General features: G+C 41.5%; 1 protein-coding gene and 1 pseudogene across 9 annotated transcripts in view; one reads left to right on the top strand and one right to left on the bottom strand.

Moving 5' to 3' along the window:
* Positions 1 to 90: 90 nt before the first annotated feature.
* LOC122886107 lies at positions 91 to 15794 on the top strand (annotated as a pseudogene).
* tanc1b (tetratricopeptide repeat, ankyrin repeat and coiled-coil containing 1b) overlaps positions 15793 to 21137 on the bottom strand; it is a 110884-nt gene continuing 105539 nt past the window's right edge. For 4 of the 9 annotated variants that reach the window (XM_044218043.1, XM_044218044.1, XM_044218046.1 and 1 more), the window contains 5 exons: positions 20642 to 20671; positions 20424 to 20515; positions 19769 to 19915; positions 18662 to 18762; positions 15793 to 18552 (listed from right to left, as the gene is read on the bottom strand). In XM_044218043.1, coding sequence (XP_044073978.1) covers positions 16953 to 18552; positions 18662 to 18762; positions 19769 to 19915; positions 20424 to 20515; positions 20642 to 20671 — 1970 coding nt within the window. In that variant the 3' untranslated portion in view covers positions 15793 to 16952. Of the gene's footprint in view, positions 18553 to 18657; positions 18763 to 19768; positions 19916 to 20423; positions 20516 to 20641; positions 20672 to 21137 lie in introns of those variants that run through there. The other 5 variants (XM_044218050.1, XM_044218052.1, XM_044218049.1 and 2 more) reach the window with 3 other exon arrangements.

The raw sequence follows: 21137 nt of genomic DNA, 5'->3' as shown, positions 1-21137 counted from the left end.
AACATTTTTATTTGGTTGTTATGGGTTTAACACTCAAGTAAAATGATCTGATCTGATTTACCAAATATTGTACTTAAGTACAATTTTGGGGTACTTAAGTATTTCCATATTTTGCTGCACTTTAGTGACTAGGTACTTCACAGGTTTAACTTTACATACAAAACATGAAGCATTGTTAAAGATAAAACTACCCAACAGAGTAAAGTAGTTAAAATTAGCTCCGCCTTGACATGAAACATGAAATCCTGCTTTCGCATTAATTCGTAAATAATTCGGCCTATTATCCAGTAATATAACACTGGATTATGAGTAGGCCTACTTTTACTTTTTAATTTAGATGCTAATACTTTAGTAATGCTTTTAATGCCGGACTTTTACTTGTAGAATATCTTTATTTCATCATCATTTTAGAGGCAATTATAGTAAAATAACTTTAAGTAAATCTCCTTAATTGGATCAGTTTGTTTAGTAGAAAGAATTTCAAACTGCAAACAGCTACATTACATAAAAAAAAAACTAGAAAAGATATGAACATTGTGTAACTCAGTCAGATGACTGGTAACAGCTGTGCGAGATAAACAGACTATTATCGGAAGAGAAACCACGGCACATAAGGAGCAACAGTTTGTGCTGAGAGCTTTGTGCCTTTTCCGTATTTTAACGAAACGTTAGCCAGACAGACAGCTGTCAGGATAGGCAGCTTCCCATCAAGCGTCACGCCTCTCTTTCGCTTCACAGGCGGATATTTGAGCATGTTGCGCCACCTTGTGAGTGAACCGCTCCTTCAGCAGAGCCAACAAACACCTCTGTCACAAGATGGTGTCAGTAATTTGCACTCTTCGACACCACGCGGACGAGATCAGCTGCTGTGCTTTCTCTCCATCTCTCCTGGCGACCTCCTCCGGTGATAAGACTCTTCGTGTTTATAACACCGCTGACTTCTCGGAGCTTCCTTTCTCTCCTCTGTCGGGACACGGCTACGGGGTTCACTGCTTCTGCTTCAGCTCGCGTGGCAGCTACCTGCTCCACAGACGGATCCACCATCGCGTGGAGCTCGGAGACAGGTGAGGCGGCCGCGGTGCTGCAGCACCCGGGCCGCAGTGTGCGCGCTCGCACCAGACTCCCGCCTACTGCTGGCAGGGGCCTGTGATGGCACCGTGGCCCTCTGGGACTTCCCCTCCAAGACATTACGCAGGTACAGTGTGACCCAGTGTAAATCACATCAACAATTATAGCTGCATATAACACTCGAGCAACCAGCGGCCAGTTTCCTGCATAGTTCTAGCCTTAAAGTGACATTTTAAAGCTCCTTTCTCAAGTATTTAGACTCCTGTAAGCTATTGTCAAAGTCCTTAGTTATTATTTATTAATCTGACTGTGTATAAAATGTCAGAAAACAGTAAAAAAAAAACAACAACACCACTTATAATTTCTCAGAACCCAAGGTCACATCTTCAAATTGGGTTTTGGACTGCTGGTGGTATAGACAACCAAAGATAGTCAGTTTGCTATAACATATTACAAATAAAAGCATCAAATCCTCACATGTGAGAAGCTGGAACCAGCAAATGTTTGAAAAATAGCTTAGCAGAGAATTAGTCATTTCAGCTGTAGTGTGGGGTACTGTATGATCAGACTTGAGTGACAATGATTGCTCCCTGTTAGGTTGAGCAAACAATCCCACAACTTGAGCTTAAAGGTTCATTCTCAGACTTGGAAATTTGACAAACATTTCTAATCACAAGTTCCACCTACTTGGTGTTAACAGAGTGTTTAGCCACATCTTGCGGCCTTCATCAGCAAATAGTCATCCCACAGGGTCATCAGGTTCTATCCTGATTCTTATATTGCACACTTCTGATTGGTGCACAGAAATATGCGACATCTGATTATTTCATCAGAGCCACACCTGCTTCAAACCAATGAGAAGAGCACAAATAAAAACTCAAAGGAAGAAATAAAAAAAGTTCTAACTTTGGCACATTTGGTTTGGATTAGAGTTACTTCAGAGCTACATTAAGGCGGGTTTAACAATAGAGACACGTGGGTCTAATGAAGATCAAAGAGCACAACACAGTTAGACAAGCACTTGTTGACAAGAGCAACATACTCAATAACACATAACACATTTTGTGAGGATCATTTTTGAATTTTTTGTCTTTTAATCCTTTGATTCCACAAGAAATGATGTAATTTCTGTGATCTGTCACAGCTTTTAAAAGCACCCCCAGGCCTTCTGTGGCTCTTCAATTAAGACTCTCACAGGCTGTTTAATCTCGTTAAACTCAGTCCAGGACTCCATAACCTCATCCATATTTGTTTCCAAGAGCTAAATTTTAAGCCAGGATTAATTATTTTAGTCCAAGTCCCGCTCCTTGTTTATTTTACACCTTTTCTGGTAAACCTTGCTGTTCAGTGTAACCCAAGTTGTAAATCCAACATCGTCTATCACAGATGCAGTGCAGTAAGCAAGGCTAGTGTGGCCTGCTGCTTCTCTCCCTGTGGCCAGATGTTCGTGATCGGCTGCACCCACGGAGACCTCAAACTCGATGTGGACATCAACCTCCTGTTTGCTGAGAAGGACGCCCACGACCTGAGAGTCACCTGCTGCAGCTTTGCAGCCCAGTTTAAAGTTGGTGAGTGTTTTTAAAGGGGCAGTTCAGCCAAATCACAAAAAAAACACATTTTCACTTATGGTAAAGTGAAAATGGACAGGCAATCGCCAATCCAAAACAATGGAGGTGAATGGAATTTTGGTTATGGTGCTAAACGCAATGGAAAAAAACTGCATCTTAAACTCAACTAGTGCTGAAACGATTCGTCAGTTGATGCAAAATGAATCAACTATTTTGATAACTGAGTTATTATTTGAGTCATTTTTCAAAAAATCAAAATGACATTTATAGTGTTTGTTCTTTTCCACGTTTGGGGAATAAAAAAAAGCATATTTTTGTTATGGAAATCTGACTTTAATCCAAACAACATATTTATGCCACATATTGTTACACTTCACAAACAGGCCGTCAGATGAAATTTGTCTTCTTTTGTTATTAAACTCAATCGAGCATGAATGTGACTGTTTTTGTTCTGCAGATGGCTGCTGTGTGGAGTTTCGACTGGCCTCCTGTGGCCAGGACAGCCAGCTGAAAATATGGATTGTTTCCCAGCGTAAAGGAGCAGGTAGGCCGACCCCTCTGCCCATTTCCTCAACTGAAAACTCTCTCACTCCATCGCCCAGGAGAGAGAGAAAGAGAGAGAGAGAGAGAGCATGCTGACTGCTTTAACCTTGAAATCTCTCTGCAGAATAGAAGAATTTTATTAGTGTGTTGAATAAATCAGCTGCACACTGACTTGTTAATAATGGGTGTGTGTGTGCGTGTGTGTGGAGAGAGAAGAGTTGTGAGGTGCATATATCCACTGTGACATTTATATCTTGTACGACAGACAGCAGAACAAGAAGATTTCGTGCATGTTCATAGATTGCGTAACCAGCCTACAGACTGTATTTTCGTTAGTGTGTGAACATGCCATGTTGTTAGTTCCTAAGATGTGTTGCCGTGGTAACAGCCATTTCTGGGGTACGACGTATCCCTCGTGGTGACCCGCTGTGGTGCATGGGGATTTTTCATCTCTGAGCAGCTCACTTTCATTTCTTCAGAATGTAGGTTTTCAGATACTGTGTTCTTTTGTGGAGCTTGCCTCTCTGAAATGTGCATTTATCTCGCCTGTGCAAGAGGATTGCTTGATTGAACCCCTCTTCCACCATTTTATGAGAAAGAGATTTAAGTGTAGACGAGTCAGGGCAGCAAGGGGCCAATTCTGAAGCCGGGTTCACTGTGTAACATTTTTCTAGTCCCTTCTTACTTTGTGTAGCAGCCCTATATTTTTATGGCTCCATATCCAGAGGAAATGGTCTTGTTCCAGGTCTATTTGGTGGCTATGTGGGTCAAATCTTTCATGTTGGCAGTTTTGCAGACTCTTACGCAGCAGCATATGTTGACGCCTCTCAATCTTACATCACATTTTGTTTTAATATGATGTCCCACATGTTCAGTTAAATTTTGTCTGGTTTAATAATGCATTTTTGTTTTTGTTTTTCCTTATTCAGAAGTACTGGTGTTTCACATCCCATCATGAATATGCATGCAAATAACAAATTAGCCTCCCACACAGTCTGAAAACAGTATTCTTTACTCTAATGGAGAAGAGGGAGGTTTAATTTAATACATGTATGTTTACAGGCTGATCATTTAAATGCTGCCACAGACCAATTAGTTTTGGCACATAGAATTATTGCACAGTGAATTATTTCTCTGTACTCAGAAGTGTCTTTGTGTCTTAGGCTGTGAATGTCTCAGGTTTATTGCCAAAAAAGAAAATCTTTTGTTTCCAAGCAGCTGTCAGCAGGTGGCACAGCTGCAAGCCAGCAAGAGGGAAGAGAGTTATTGACAAAAAGTTTGTGTGCAGGGGGGAGCCAACTGAACAGATACAGACGATGATGTACTTTGAAATGTGTTTCAGTTTCAGAGACTATCAATTCATGGACAAATTGCAGGAGGTTGGTAGCTGAACAAATACAGACACAATTTTATTGTGTGTGTGTGTGTGTGTGTGTGTGTGTGTTGACCCTCAGCCTGTGTCATGAAGCTGCTTCATACTCTCACCAGCCAGACGGCTCCAGTTCTGTCTTGCGCCCTCTCTTCTGACGGAGAGCTGGTCGTGTCGGGGTAAGACACACTCATAACACACACACATAAATCACTTCTTGTTGTCTTCACATGTGTGAGCAGCACTAATAAACACCTTCTGCGTTGGCAAGTGAATATTGACTTTTGTGCCTGTCAGGCTTAATGTTTCGTAATGTGATTTGTTTTATTTGCTGTGAAATCATTTGCTCATTTGGGAGAAATTAAGTTTAAATGAATCTCTCCTCCACGTTTAAAATGCTCCTTTTTTTCTGTGCTGTAAACAGCAGATGCCACTGCTGAGCTCTGATCCTGCTGTTCCTTCAGTCGGCCACAGGAGGAGTGTATTTTGTTGTGTTTAAGCTTCAGTTTGGGTACTTTTGTTATTTCTGCCCTCAGTATGGTTAATCTGTGCTCTGTTAGTAGCACATTTGAATAATATATATGTGTTTTTGTTTGACAAAAATCCAATTTTTTTTCTTTTATTAATATTCTAAAATGCAAATGCATGGATTCTGCTAATGACTTTGTTTACTCTCTAATTATTCAACAGTTCAGTGGATAAAAGTGTTGCAATATATGATGCAGTAAGTAAAACAGTTTTTTGGGGGTTTAGCTTTGCTGCTTCAGTTAACTGGCAGAGGGGATTAACAATAAATCACAGCCGCTGTAAAGAGAGAGATGCCAAACATTCCTGTTTTGTCCATGTTTGTAATTTGTTTACAGAACCTGGGAACCCTGCTCTACACTTTGAAACAGCACGACAGGTAAATAACCTGACCTCCCACCGCTACGCAATCTCTGCAGCTATCAGACAAACAACAGAACAGGAGTCCCAGTATTTCAGAGCCAAACGTGTGATTTTTGCATGATTAGTTTTTCCCAGAAGCACTGGGTGCAGTGATGCAATAGCATATTCTCCAGTGCAGCTTTCCAGACAGTCACTGAAGTGGCACCGCAGGTAGGCACTAGCAGAGCGCTTTGAAGTGCTTGAAAGGATTTAAGATACTGTACGATCTAAGACTGGATTTGTTTTTTGTTTTTTTGTTTTTTTAAGGGTAGAGGGAACCTGACCTTTAAAGCCGATCTCTTCCTGTGTCAGTTGTAGTCTGTCATACACACCCTACACATTTCTGCTCCTCTTCCTCCTCCCTGCAGGTACGTGACGGCTGTTGCTCTGTCTCCCACCATGCCATGGATTGCAACCGGCTCCATGGACAGAATCGTAAACGTGTGGAGAATAGGAGATGGAGTCAGCAGAACTGGTAAATACGTAACAGAATTGTTTAGGTTGGCGCCTACAAATGCACAATCGCTCCTCTTTTTAAAACAGACTGTTAGCAGTGGTTCAGAGCCCAGAAGCCATTTGGAGTGCCCAAGCCTCCCAAAAGAGTGTTTTGGGAGATATCCAGCAGGCGAAGCTCCTATTACATGTGTATTGCTGTCTGGCTGCAGTGTCTAGAGGAAGAATTGTGATTGATGTTTATTGGTGCAGCAGGGCAAACTACCACTGAGCCTCAGAGAGCTGTTGTTATGGAGGTGAATCTTTAAAAGAAGTTCCAACCCAACATGAAAGAAAACATTTAGAATACTAAATAAAAAGGTGCAATCACCAGACATCTGCAGGCCTTGAATTTTCATCAGGGCAGCTCCCCACCTGCCATTAGTCAGGTTGATGTTGACAAAGCAAATTCCATCTCTCTCTCTGTCTATCTCCTCTTTCTTTTAATCTTGTTTTTCTTTCTTTTCACATTTTAAAGTTATTCCTTTTTGTTTTTTCTGCAGCAGCTGAATCAAGGCAGACAGTGTGCCAAGGTAAATATATGCATCACTCTGTTTTGCCCTTAGAAATCTTCAGTTATTCACCGCACTCTTTGAGCTTAAAAACCACTGCGGTTCTGTTTTAATATGTACTCTGTGTATGTGTGAATGGTTCAGATCAGAGTCTAGCACAGGTGTTTAGATCATTTTAATGTCTTGATCCACTGAAAACATCTTTTCTTTTGAGCTATTGTAGTAGTGTTTTGTCTTTTTCGCATGTGATGGAAAGCCTTTCTTGTGATTTTGTGTTTGTCCTGTGTGTATACTGTATATCGTGTTGTGTGAACCCAAAAAAGGTTCTTCATAAAATTAAATAGTGACTGTCTGATATCTCACTGACCATCAGATGGATTGGCATGTAATTTGGTGCAGACATTCTTGCCCCCCTCAGGATTTAGAGATAAAATACTTTGGTTTATGATGAAATACTTGCAAAGCTAATGATACTGCCATCAGCCATAGCTGTACATTGTGTTTAGTGCTAATTAGCGAGTGTTAGCATGCTAACATGCTTAACTAAGATGGTGAACATGGTAAACATTATATCCGCTAAACATTAGCAGGTTAGCATTGTTACTGTGAGTATGTTAGCATGCTGACATTAGCACCTAGCTCAAAGCACTGCTGAGCTTTAGAAGTGCTATAGATAAGGCCATAAAAGGCATTAAGACAAGGCAATATAAAATACACTTGAATAAGATTTGAAAATAAGCTACAATGGAGTAAAACAGAATAAAAATGCAGTGCAAGATATGACTAAATAGCTGAAATTTAATTAAAATCCCCTACACACCCATACACCACCCACACAGGTGTTTTCACTTATGTCGCTTAATTAGACCTCTTCTCTACAAACGAGGCTTGATTGACATCTCCCTCACTCTTCTGTTAGTTTAGTTTTGTTGCATCTGTTATGGCGGGACAACTGACCCTGTTATTATTCTTATTACAGTAGTACAGTGATGAATCCCCAGTATAACTCCACCCAGCTTCAACCTGACTAAAGGTCTAATCGCAGAGAGTGATTGGAAACACCTGTGTTTACTCAAACAGAAGTAAATAGTGCATTTGTTGGGGACTATTTTCAGCTGAGGATTAATACACATCAGGCATGCTAGTGTGTATTTACGGCAGCAGGAAGTTATATGTGTGATGAACAGTGACTGTGTTCATGGTAATGAAGAAACATGTCACCCAGTGCAAATGTAATGTGTTATAGTTTTTGGACAATAATTGAGGTCTATGGCCCAGAAGAATAAGCGATCAGGGTTTAGCTATACAGACAATACTTGTTAGTAGAATCAATTAATTGTTGGTTTTGGTCTTCTCATGGGATTTGTTGACAGTAAAAAAAATAAATTAAAAAAAATTATCGCCAGACTTATCCTGTAAATGATGGAAGTGATGAAGAGAGTTTCATATGTGCATGTGTCCAAGTAATTAAACACTGCAGTCTGAGCTGTCCCAGCCTGCAGTGAAGCTCTGTGAGGTTTTCATGCTTTTGGCACAGTGTCTCCATGACTCAGCCTCCTAGACTCGGAGACTCCACACTCTATCAGCCAGGGCTGCAGAGAGGAGGTGGTGTTACTCTGCTCACTGTCGTGCAGACCTAATAAGTGGATATTTCCATTCAGTGTCACTGTGCTTGGGGCAGGATTTCTGTTTTGTATAGTTTTACTCTTGCCAAAAAAAAAGTAAATCACTTTTACACAACATTGCAATTTTAGGTCTGGTTGATTTATTTTATTTTTGTTTTTATAGATAATTGGCCTTATGTTGACAATTATGGATATTTCCAGTGCAGCTGCAATGGAGGGCAATAGCAACACGTTTGGCTCTGGGGCTGGCAGTGTTGATCTTTGGTCCAGACTGAAATATCTCAACAACTATTGGATGGATTGTCATGAAATTTGGTACACACATTTGTGTCCCTCCCGGGATGGATTGTATTCACTTTTCATCTTGCGCCATCATCAAGTCAAAATTTTAATTTGTCCAATACTCTATCACTAAATACCTGTAAAACGTTTAATATTTAGTATCCAAGAGACAGTCCTTACTTCTTAACATGCTGTCATGACCAGAATGCAGTGCAGCCACAGGATATGTTACAATTTAAGTGAGTGTCTTTTTTTTTGAATTACAAAACCTCACTCATTGTCAAGTGCAGGCATGTTCTTAGGGGGTTATCAAAACGCACTTTGGGATGTGTTTCGATATCATACGCGGCCGAGATAAACTGGACTATTGTGTGCCGGCCCCATTGGCATTCAAGACCACAATTTTTTTGTGGAGGAAAATATGCATTGATTGCGAATAGTTTGCTAGCAGAGGTAGGAAGAGGTGAGGGGGAAACCTAACGTGTGGTTAGCGTGGTAATGAGCAACGCCTCCCAGGGCTATCCTTCACATGGCTAATGATGGGCGATGGGAACCGTGAGGCTGCTATGTGGTGTCATTAACAGGGGCCGGCACACAGCCTTGTATGATAAATAATAGCTGGTCACTCACATAGTGTTGTGTGAAGGTTGATGAGCTGCATGCTGGCACAGTAGGAAGTAACACAACCCTGGGTTTAATTTTCTTTTCTTTGGTACATCAGGGATCTGTGTACGTGTGTGTGTATGTGTGTGTGGAAGTAATTGTCACTCCCATATCGGCACCAAGGGAGTGTGTCCTTTTCTGTGGAGTATGTGGGAAATTGTTTGTTTGCATCAGATAAGTTTTGTTGCAGGAGATGGGGGCATAATAGCAGAGCACTTCCTCCCTTCCTGTTGTGTGTTTTGCAGGAAGGAAGTTGCCGGGTCACTCCAGGCTGCTGGTTGCTGATTGGTCGGAGGAGGATGTGCAGACTTGGCTGTGTGAGGAAGGACTGCAGGAGCTCGTTAGCATCTTTAAAGCCAACAACATCGACGGACAAGAGCTCAGCCAGCTGAACAGGGAAACAGCCGAAGAGCTGGGAATTGGTGAGGATGGAATATAAAACAGTCACGTATATGAGGGTACAGTACACACACACACTCACAGGGACACTGTGATTCAGTGTTTTTTGTGGGGATTTACGGTTTGATCCTAAAACATGACAGGCTTGAATTGGATAGCATGATATAAGCCGCTTTTTATCGATGCTCTGATTTATTCTCCCCCCCAAACAGTGATCTGATTTAGGGACGTGAAGCAAGAGCATTTCTATCTGCTTATACAATCACAAATCACGCTGTGTGGACTGCACCCCACAGGATGACCTTTTATGTCACAAACAATGATAATCCCTCTGAAAATAAGATTAGTCCACTCAGGGTCGTCCAGGGTCTCAGTGTGGAAAGTCACTGTACAAACTGCAGCCAGAAAACAAAAAATATTTCTCCCTGCAGTGGATGGACACACTGTAGACACCAGTGTGTAAGCAGCAACACTAAAGTACAGTAGCAAACAACGTACAAATGTTAGCTTCATTATTTCACCAAGGCAGTTACGTTTTAAAAGGGAAATACACTTATTCTCTTTCTTGCAGTTAGATTGATACTATTCTTATATCTGTCTGTGATGCTTGACTTAGCATAAAGACTGTTGTTTTTACACTTCAGTTTTTCGACGAATTAAACAAATGAGATATAATGTGTTACTAGTGAGCTTTAGAGGTGCTTGTAGGGGGGTTTTGTTACCCTCAGACAGAGCTAGGCTAGCTGTTTCCCCCTGTTTCCTGTCTTTATGCTAAGCTAAGCTAACCGACTGCTGGCTTCAGCTTCATATCTACCGTACGGGCATGAGAGTGGTATCAATCTTCTCACCTCTCTCAGCAAGAAAGAGAATAAATGTTGAACTATTCCTTAAGTACCCGTATGTATGTATGTATGTATGTATGTATGTATGTTAATTCGCAGGAAATCTTAAAAACTGCTCAGCAGACTTCAATAAATTTGGTAAAAAGTCAGGCTGTGGACTAAGGAACAAGTGATGAGTTTTTCATCATGTGGCTCTTTATAAAGCATTTTATGTTTTTGTTCATAACCCTTGGGGCCAGATGCCAAAAACTATGCAGGTTCATGACTAAACTTTTGTGAAAGATTTGTGTAGGCACTCTTTTCGTCAGATTTCTAAAAACCTGCGCGTACGCATCGTCCTGTATTATAAATCTTATTGTGAAACTGGGTGCACGTCCACAAGCATGACTTCCACTCCAGCGCTCTTTAGACCTGCCGATGAAAAGAATAGCAAAGAAAAAACACTGTTGTTGACGATTGTCTATGTGGCATCAGCAAAGTTCTCCAACAATACCAGAACAGAACATCATTACCTACGACCATCATGCACGTGACCATTTATAGCACCTTTTTATTATCATAAAATCAACCTCAGCCGGCAGTGATATTTCAAACATCATCAACCATCAGCAAGATAATCTATGGTTTAGTTTACACTTCTGATAGGGAAACAGAATCTACAAAGTGTTTTACAAGAAAGGATCAAATAAGAAGGACATAAACAGTGGAATAATATAATTAAAAATAATTTAATTTATAAATTGATCGACATGTGGATCCATGTATAGACCGAAAAAACCATACACAATCAGTGCATTCGGCTAAAAACCTAAATGAATAATGTTTTATTTATTAGATTTGATCTCTCACCATTATTTTAAATCCCACATTACCATTATCACACAGAGTTCTCTCTAGAAATCCATACGTACACCTGGTCAAAAATATGCATGAGGCGGACACATCTTCACTGCAGACTAAAACCTAATTCTTTTCTGCTGAAATAACACATTTAGGGGATTGTTAACCTTGTATTTTGTGTCCTTGGTAGAAGTATGTGTGCTTTCTGGTCGGTATTTCAATACTGATAGTTTCAGCTAAGCACAATCTTGAATTCTTATTTACACACGTAGTTTTGAAGGGAATTAAGCCGACAGATCACATGCTGCATGAATGCCATGATGCCCAGAAAAGCTGTCTTTAGTCTGATTAAGGTTACTTTGTGTCGACTGTAATTATGTAAGTAGCTGCATCACAGTCGCACCCTCAATCACGGTAAAAACGTCCTTTTGGCTGTTGTGGTGTTTACTTTAATTGGACAGCAGCAGACGCAGTAAAAAAACAGTGAAGCCAACTTCTCTTGAATGCCGCTCTGTTATACAAAGCATGTCCTATAGAATGAGCATCTCTTTTCCCTGCGTTTAGTATGGAGGACAGCTCTCATCATTACCACGGAATAAGGACAGAGGAAACAGCAGATTGCCAAATTTCTCCTTTTTGGGCTGTGCAACCAACAACTATCATTTTCCATGCATGCGCACACACACACACATAAAGCAAATTAGATTCCAGCGCACTTTACTTGATGAAATATTCATGTGTCTTTGACTAAAGGGAGGAAAAAAAGTTCCTCTCGGATATAATTCAGTGTATCTCTGTAGAGGCAGCCTCATTCTGCAGTTTTATTGTAGCATCTCATCAAATTATCAATCTAAATGTAAAGTGGATGGTATAGTACTAATGGCTTGTGCCCCCCCCATGAAAAATGTGGGAACTTATGGAAATCTTAAACCCTATAGAGCTGTTAAATGCAGTTTTTCTATCTAAGAGTAGTTTATTGGATGAATCAGAGTACTTAATGGGTTCAACGTGTTTTCACAGAGAGAAGACATTTTGATTAAGCACTAGCACTTTTCCCATAGGATCCAAATTATTTGTGATTGCAACAGCAGGCCTCCGCTGCTGCATCTGCCTGTTTTACTTTAAAACTTGAATGCAGGATTTTCAAGGCACTGAGTTCAGGGTAAGAAGTAGCCACAGTCTTTGAGATGCGCACTTGAATGCTTTCCTCCCTCCAACTCTACTTCCTGCTCTATGAATGAGTGCAACATGGAGATGGACACACATGTAATTTGCAGCAGTAAAAGAAATAGCCAATCAGTAGCTGATTGTGAAGGTCTCTTCAGTTTGTTAGAGGCTGATTGTGTCCTAGAAATGGATAAAATTTCTTCAGAACATGCATGGTGCCCCTATACATCATGTTGACACATGGGAGGAAGCATTTGAGTACATACATACATACATGTTCAAATAATGGGCGAGAGTTTCATTTAATTCAAACTACTACAAAGACTCAATTATTCTAAAACAAAACGACACACAATCCATCCAGAAATCTCTCCCATATGTGTTAAATAGTCTTCAGACGCAACTCGAAGCCATTGTTTTATCACACATTCCAAAAATCATCCTTTTTGGTCTGGCATCCTTGACATCATTTCCAAAGTCATTAACTCTAAGCTAGAACCAGATGGTTTACTATAAAGCATCCTCGGCACATGTGAGTCAGTGATGAACCTTGATGTAGCTCAGAAACGCTTTCTTTCTTATTCCCTCATCCAGGACTGTAGCTACAGGACACTGAGGTCATGTCTGTGGTATATTCTCTGGGGATTTGGGCTTTTTAGCAAAATGGGGGAGTTTACATTCTGCATCGGTGGGCATATTATAGGCTGATTCCAGTATTTTTTTTGACTCAATGTATTCAATTTTGACTTCTTTTAGGCCAATATATAAATAAAATAAAGGATTATTTCCCCACCAGAAGTTTATTCCTGGCAGTGTGCAGAATTGATTTCCATTGAAAGCCATGTGTCTGCAAATTTTCAGATAAACTTAACGATTAAGTGTTCATTTTTGGGTCTAGGAAATTCTCTTATTTCTTAGGCTAATTAAACCCTTTCAGAACCCATTGGATTATCTAAAAAATGCATTATCACGAAGCTGAAAACAGGGTCGCTTTTCTAAGCCCGGGAAAAGTTGACTTTTTGGACATACATGGTTTTATACAGACAGACAGACAAAGACAGAGAGCTCCATTTTTGAGAAAAAAACTTTACAGACAATATAACTGAATAGTTAACTGAATAAATAAATAAAAAATAAATAATTAAAAACATTTTTAAACTTTATTTTTGGTGTCAGGTAAAATTTTTCTGTGGGAGCGGGGATTCATGACATCAGTATTTCTTTAATTCTTATCACTGTTCTTATGTTCTTAATTGATTGAATTTCACTAGAAAGAATTACAGAACATCCATTGGCTTAAAAATAATTCTTAAACTCAGTACTGAAATAATGGCATTTGTATGTGAAAGCTTAATAACAATATATCCAAGTCAAAATCTCTTCAGGATTTGAGAATGCAGGCCGGAAAATGTCACTGCAGCTGCTCTCACTCACTGTATCTCTGCCTGTATGAGACCTGCGCCTCTGTGGCACTGCCACTATACACGGACACATCACTAGTCATGTGTGGCTGATAAGGTCCTCCCTCCTTTCTAGCTGGTGGTGAAATTTGCAGCTGATGACAAATTCAAAAGGTGCCGTCAGTGGGCAGAGACGTGCAGCTGTGTGCAGAATGATTTTCCTCTTTCGTTTTTATTCCGGAGAAGAATAATGAGAGATGTTAACTCTGAACTCCAACCCACACAAACTCCTCAGGGGAGAGGCACTTTGCCTGAGTTGTGAAGCCATCATCACAGTGAATGTGCCTAGCTCTTTGTGTCTCAGCACACACTGATTGAGCAGAGCTCCAGATTTATTCCTGCGTTTGTCGAGTGTCTGTCGCCTCACTGATTCAGTTTCACAGAAAAACATTAGTGGAAGAACATTAACATAAGATAGTATTTCACATAAACCAACTAAAATCTCTTTGATGATTAATTAATGATTCAATGTTGGACACAAACAGTCTTTGCTTCACTAAGTTTCAAGTGTAACAAGAAATTGCACAGCATGTGATGTAATTTACCAGTCGTGCTGAACAGAGTACTGAACAGTGTGTTGGTTTCCCAGAGTCTGTGGGCCTCCGCGGTCGTCTCCTCAGAAAAATCGAGGCCCTGAAGGCAGAACAGAGCGGTTCAGAGGCCCCAGATGAGTTTCTGTGTCCAATCACCAGAGACCTGATGAAGGATCCAGTCATTGCTGCAGGTTAGATGACAAATGCTAAAAATTTAACTCCACAATTCATTCTGTACACATCTATTTTCTTTCTGCACACATTATTATCTCAGTGTATATAAGGTGTCAAAATGTGTGTTTACTCCACAGATGGGTATTCCTATGAGCGAGAATCCATCGAGAGCTGGATCAGGGGCAAGAACAAAACCAGTCCCATGACGAACCTGCCCTTACAGACCACGCTCCTCACCACAAATAGATCTCTGAAGATGGCAATAATACGATGGAAGTCGAGCCAGTAGACAGCAGCTCATTTTAGCTCGTTTGTCTCAAGTCTGATTAAACAGGTACTTCATCATTAAACAGGAATTGCTCATCTGATACCAAGTGCTCTTATTATAACTGAAAGAAGTAATTACTGTTAATAGAGTTTTGTTCAGGGTACCACAAAATAATCAGAATCGGAGGTCTCAGATAAGTCAACAGATATTTACCCTGTAAATAATGAGTCCTGTTAGCAAAATACCTGCATTCCTGCCAATTGTAAGGCATTATACTGTATATTTGAAGACACTATCACTACATAACTTTTGAATGTAGAAATAACACCTTCTTCCTCTCACAAATAAAAAGCTGAATTCATAAAAAATGAAATGCAACATTGTTCAATAGATTCAGGGTAGCCTATGGTGGCTAATGTTAGCAGATAGCTATTGCTTTGTAACTTACATTACTTTGTCAGTTTACTGACTTTGTTCTCCACTTGTGCTACTGTTTTAGCATCTACTATTCAAATAATGGTCACTTGTGGCTGCTGTGTAGCAAAGTTACATAAGCTCGCTTTAATTATTGGGATAAAGTGAGACAATTGAGTTAATGAGCAATAAAACATAGCCTTGCTCTAATCAATACATTCAGGGGTTTTGCTTCTACAGCCTTAGGTCTGATATGACCAGTAGCTAGCGGTGACTAAAGTTAGTTAATTCTAGCAAACTTTAAATAGATATTGCTGTGTAAGAGTCAGTTTATTGACAATGTCTATTCTCTGCTCTTTTGCTACATTTGAACATTTTACAGTTATTTGAAGGCTTTTATCCCAAATGTAAAGATGAAAAGTAAACACACCATACCTCACCAGAAATGAATGGAACTTGAAGGTGCCATTGTCCTGTAATTGCTATTTGTGGCCACATTGGCCGCTGTTCAGCCTAACTTAGTCTGGCTTTGTTGATCTGTTGCATTACCTTGATGATCCGTTGCTTTTTGGCAGTGACCAAACGGCTGTATGATGTTTACACTAGGTTCATGGTAATTATTAAATAATAAAAGTCAGCAGACCTGTTTGTTTTTTCCTCAGTGGGTCTTTATTTCTCTCTCCCATGGTGGCTATGGCAGTAATGTTCTATTACAGTATGTGATCACAGCTAATAAAGCTCACAATACTGAAAACATGGCAACAATTGCATTTAACGTACATATTAAAATAGAGCTGATGGCACTGTGCCCCAAAACCATTTCTGTTTTTATAGATTTTTTTTTACTCTGTAATATAAACTGCAATTGTAGCATGCACTTAAACTCAACATCATTGAGAATCATAAAATGTCTTAGTAGCTGTGCAAAAATAACTATATAAAATATATTGCTTTTACAATTAACCAAGCCATTGGCGCTGTAAATAAATTAAACTAGACAGCAACAACAAGCAGATACAGAAAGGATTTCAATTCAACATTAATGGTGATTTATATAATGTACAAATACATTTAACAAATGATTTTTTTTTAGAACCTTTAACACCATTTGAACAACATTGTGCATAAAACTCAAAATACACAAGTCTGAACTTGTCAATACACTTAACAGACCTTCACTGAAAAGAAGGAAAAGTACATATTTATATAATATACACAACATAAGGATCTATAACATCCTTCGTAAAACACAGGAATGCCCGTCCTTTAGACTTTCTTACACCTTCACTGAGGACTTTATCGTCCTTATTTCTCCTCTCTCAGCACCATGGACGTAATGAACACAATTCAAACCCCATTTCACTCACTCAAAACTGTTCTGTAATAACATTATGCTGTAACTGAATATGTTGTTTAAGCACTTGAGCGGCCTAAGTGTGTATAAAGTGCTTACTGTCACCATTGCGTTGATGAGGACTGTGCAGTACATGTCCAAATACTTCCTTCAGTGCAATGTCGCCAGCTTGGCTGAACGACGGCAGACATGTTGTCATGTAACAGAAGCTGACAGCCACAAGCGACAGGTTGGGAGGAGAAAAATCTGGAGCATTCGGTACACTGCCTGCAGTCTGTATTCACACAGGAAAACAAACCACTTGCATACTGTACTTCTTACAAGACTTAAAAACGAGACTGTATTGTGTTTGGAGTTGGTTAAAAAAATTAAAACAAGTCTTTCTTGCTTTAGATTTTTGCTTGTGTGTGTGCGCGCGTTGTGGACTGTATGAGAGATAAGACAAAACATCTCTACACATTCGACTCTATAAATGATCGCTTTGGTTTCATTGAAGCTACGTGAATGGCAGGATTATCTCGAGCTAGGCCAGGCTGCTTAGGCTTACTGTCCATGAAAGTGTGCGGCATAGCCAATGCTGGCTTGGACTCCTTGTAACAGTTGGCGGCTTGGCAGAACTTCTCTTTGAATTCCATGGCGTGCATGCCGTTTTGTAAGCTACTCATTGCCATAGCACCCTGAGGTGGTGGAGGTTTGTGCTGCTCCTGGTAAGTGCTCACTGTTTTGGCGTAAGGCAGCTCACAGTCGACAGGCAGCAGGCCCATTGCAGACATGTTGTGACACACTAGACCGTCAGACGAGTGGTTCAGCCAGCTGCGGCTGGCAGACTGCAGGTTCTGGTGACTTTGCAAGCCGTGGTGCTGCTGCTGTTGTAGAATTTGCTGTTGCTGAAAGCGTGCTTTCTTGTCAGTTATGCCCATGAAGGGTCTAGGTTTGTACTCTGTTGCAGAGCTGGCCTGTTGGCTGTGCTTTGTTTTGTCAGAGATCTTGGTGCGGACATCAGGTCCCAGCTTGCCGCTGTCTGATAGACTGCTGCTGGACGCCAGGCTGCTGGTGGAACTGGACACACGCATGCTGCTGCTGCTGCCTCCTCCTCCTCCCTGCGATCCTACTGCACCACACATCCCTTCCTTTCCTGGGTCAGTGTGGTTCCCCTGGGGTCCAGGGCCAGAGCAGGCCAATCCATCCAGGGAGGATGCAGAGTGGGCAGACAACCTGTCTTGCCCCAGACCCTTGGAGCTGCTGCAGGATGAGTAGGAAGCCTGGGAGGAATGGAGGCTCTCGTTTTCACAACTGTGACCCATGGAGATGGAGGAAGCCGCCAGCGACATGCGGTTCCCGTATACAGGCTCGTCAGCTGGGGGCGGCAGAGGGCTGATGTCGATGCCTGGGCCCGGCTTCAACATACTGGACATGTGTCGGCTGGGTAAGGGACTGGAAGGAGCATACTGAGATTTAGCCCCTGCTGGGCGGCCCCCCACAGCCCCTCCCCCAGCCTGCATGGAGCTCATATGCTGGTTGGTCTTGACTATCTGGGCTTGCTTGGTGGGCTGTAGGACCAGGCCCTGTTGGGCCTGTGCCTCCCGGTGCTCTCGAGGGTACCGATGGGAGGGAAGCCGGCTGGGGCCTGGGGGTGAGCCGGGGCTCAGACTCTGACTCTGATGTCCCATACTGTTGCTGACAGGCTCAGAGGGTAAGACTCTGTTGTAGGAATAACTGTTCTGTGACCAGCAGGCGTCAGTTGTCCTGTCATGCAGTGAGGCCTCCTCCTCCTCTTCCTCCTCTTCCAGGATGCCTCTTTGTCCTTCCAAGCTCCGGGCAAGACTGTGCTCTGAAGGGTCCTCCTGTCCTTCATCTTGCTCCTGGTCAGACTCGTGGCCTCCTGACGCCTGGCTGGAAGCAGCTGCAGCCCCAGCGAGGCCTCCTTTAGTCTGGGTACGCTGCATCTGTTTACACTCCTCCTCCACTCGAGCCAGCAAACGACGGATTTCCCGGTTATTGGGGCACAGCTTGGCTGCTTCGTGCAGGTCAGCCAGGGCTGCCGTAAACTGCCTGTGGATGGGAGAGAGAATGAAGTGAGATTGTTGCCAGATCCAAACCACATAAAGCACCACCAATAACAACCACAGAAGCTGGCCTGGAGCTGTGCTGACTAGTTTACCTGCTGCTTCTTTTAGCTCTTGCACGGGCATAGTAGGCCTCATAGGATTTGGGTTTCAGCTCCAGTGCTTTTGTTGCAAACTCCTCAGCCATCCCAAAATCCTACAAACAGAGCAGAATCAATAAATTACAGTCAACCAGTTCATATTCAAGCACATGTGGCTAAGTTTCACAGAAATGAACATTTTAAATTATACAGTATACATGTTTCATCCTTGTTGCTGGTTATGTCTTATTTATTGCTTTGGGGACATTACACAGGATTTTCAAACAAAGTAATGGCTGAATTTGACCCATGCTACATCTCTCCAACACTTCTGCTCCCTGTGTGAAGTGATAAAATGCCTGTCGGGCACCCCAGGCATTGTTACGGTAGAAACACACAACAGACAACCTTGTGGTGCCTGTTTTTCTCATATCTCTTGCTAGCTTGCGGCATGTAATCACATCAACAGCTGGCTCGCAACAAAAGTCTTCCTGCTAGACTCATGACTAGACTAAGACTTATGTAAACAAACTTTTATGAAGAGCTTTTCTGCAGAAACAATTATCCAGAAAGACAGAACAGCTTAAAAATGACCACTCGCTTAATGTTTGCTTCGTTGTGATTATAAATGTCATTTAAATGCATCATTCTGTTCAAACATTGGGTGAAAACTGTAACAGGAAAAGGCACAACTGCTCGGCACAGTTAAACTCTGGCTGAGTGAGCAGACAGGCTGGCACATGCAGGAACTGAAATTGTTTCACAAGAAGATTTGAGGAGATTGAATCTGCTGCCCAGTACCCATTCAGCTTTCTCCCCACCTCCTCCCCGTTACCATCTGAACACTAACAAGCTTCCCCTGCCCACACATGCTCAAATAATTTCACATGCCGGAGTCGTAGTCACCGATTTATCTTTTTATCAATAACATTTCAAAACAATTGGGGATACTTCCCAGAAAAAAATATCCATTTAATGATGCCCCATGATATTTATTACACTGACAAATAAAACTCTGGTGAGTGAAACGCCTTATTTAAAGTCATTAAAGGATCATGCTAAAACTACAGCGCTGGCTGAGGAACAAAAAAAAAAAAGTGGATTGTCTCTTGAGAGGCTTACGTTGGTTTTTCTGCGACAGCGGGAGAGATTGAGGTACAGAGAGACCCTCAGGTCTTTGAATGCCTTCAGGTCATCGCCAAAGCCTTCTCTAGGAAATTTCCTCAGGGCGTACTGGTACCTCTGGGCTGCCTCTTTCATCTTCCCTTTCTGGAGGACACATGGAGGACAAACATGCAGTGAGGAAGAGGACAGAACCAGAAGGAAAGTGTGGGTGTGGGTGTGTGCGGGGGGAGGCAAATAGCTGTTCTCTGGTTCGAGCCCTCCCTTCTCATCAATCACGCATACAACACACAGGCAAGCACACACACACACACACACACCACTTGACAGGTTTGTCCTTTCTGCCACAAAACAAAATCTGTTAAATGTCAGGCATCGATCATAACTCCTTTGGTAAGCGGTGCGGAACATCTATTCTTTTTCATTTAACTGAGCTAAAAAAAAAATATGGGAATCACTTCATTGTTATGTTGAACTAAATTATATTCAGTGCTTTTTTTCATTTCCATATAACAAAAACTGATCTGAATCTGATAATAACTCTCTTTCTCTTTTAGTACAGCTGGGCAGTTTAGCGAAATGAAACATTTCATTAATACAGGAACGTGCTGTTTACAGTTGATAGTAAGTGATTTCTTTGCCAGTTGCACATTACCTTGTAAAGTAGGTTTCCCTCTTCCATCAGCTTCTGAAGAAGAATGATCAGGATATCAGGCTTGGAAGTAGCCATGGCCCAAGCAGCATTCCCTGTGGGCATAGAGGGGAAAGAGAGAAGTCGAGAGAAGCGTGTTTAGGTGTTGTTACTGGTGCCAACAGATGGGTCACTGTATTCTCTGGAAATTGGTACAAGGTAAAGTTACCTAAAGATTGTACCTGATCGATCGTAAGGAGACGTTCTGTAGCCTTAGATTATTGAAGGCAGTTAAGAAGAGTTAGGAGGGAGAGAGCGAAGAGAAAAGAGGTCATGCAACAGCAAGAGTAGTCATTTGTAGTGAAAGGAAAATGTGTTATAAAGTGTAGTGTGACAATATACAATTATGTCACTCGACTTGAAATGGCCTTGTATTTTCAGCAGTAAATGCATGCAGAATGTTAACTGTGCTGAAAGAACATTTAAAGGTTCTGCCCATTACCAATTTTTTTCCCTCTTCTGAGACTGCAGAGTGCTCTGCAGATAAGCCGCAGACCTAGATAGCTCTATGAATGTCATTTAGGTGATAAGTCACATTCTTAAATTAGCCAAGCAGCACATGAGGGAGAAGAGGAAGGGCACACACACACACACACACACATACAAGCTGAACAGTGAGTAAAAAGCAGGAATGGAAACAGGGTTTTCCCACAACATTCCACAAAATTTGCCTGAGCT

The sequence above is a fragment of the Siniperca chuatsi genome, linkage group LG12, assembly GCF_020085105.1.
Source record: "Siniperca chuatsi isolate FFG_IHB_CAS linkage group LG12, ASM2008510v1, whole genome shotgun sequence".
NCBI lineage: Eukaryota > Metazoa > Chordata > Actinopteri > Centrarchiformes > Sinipercidae > Siniperca > Siniperca chuatsi.
This window is presented reverse-complemented; position numbering and strand designations above follow the sequence as displayed.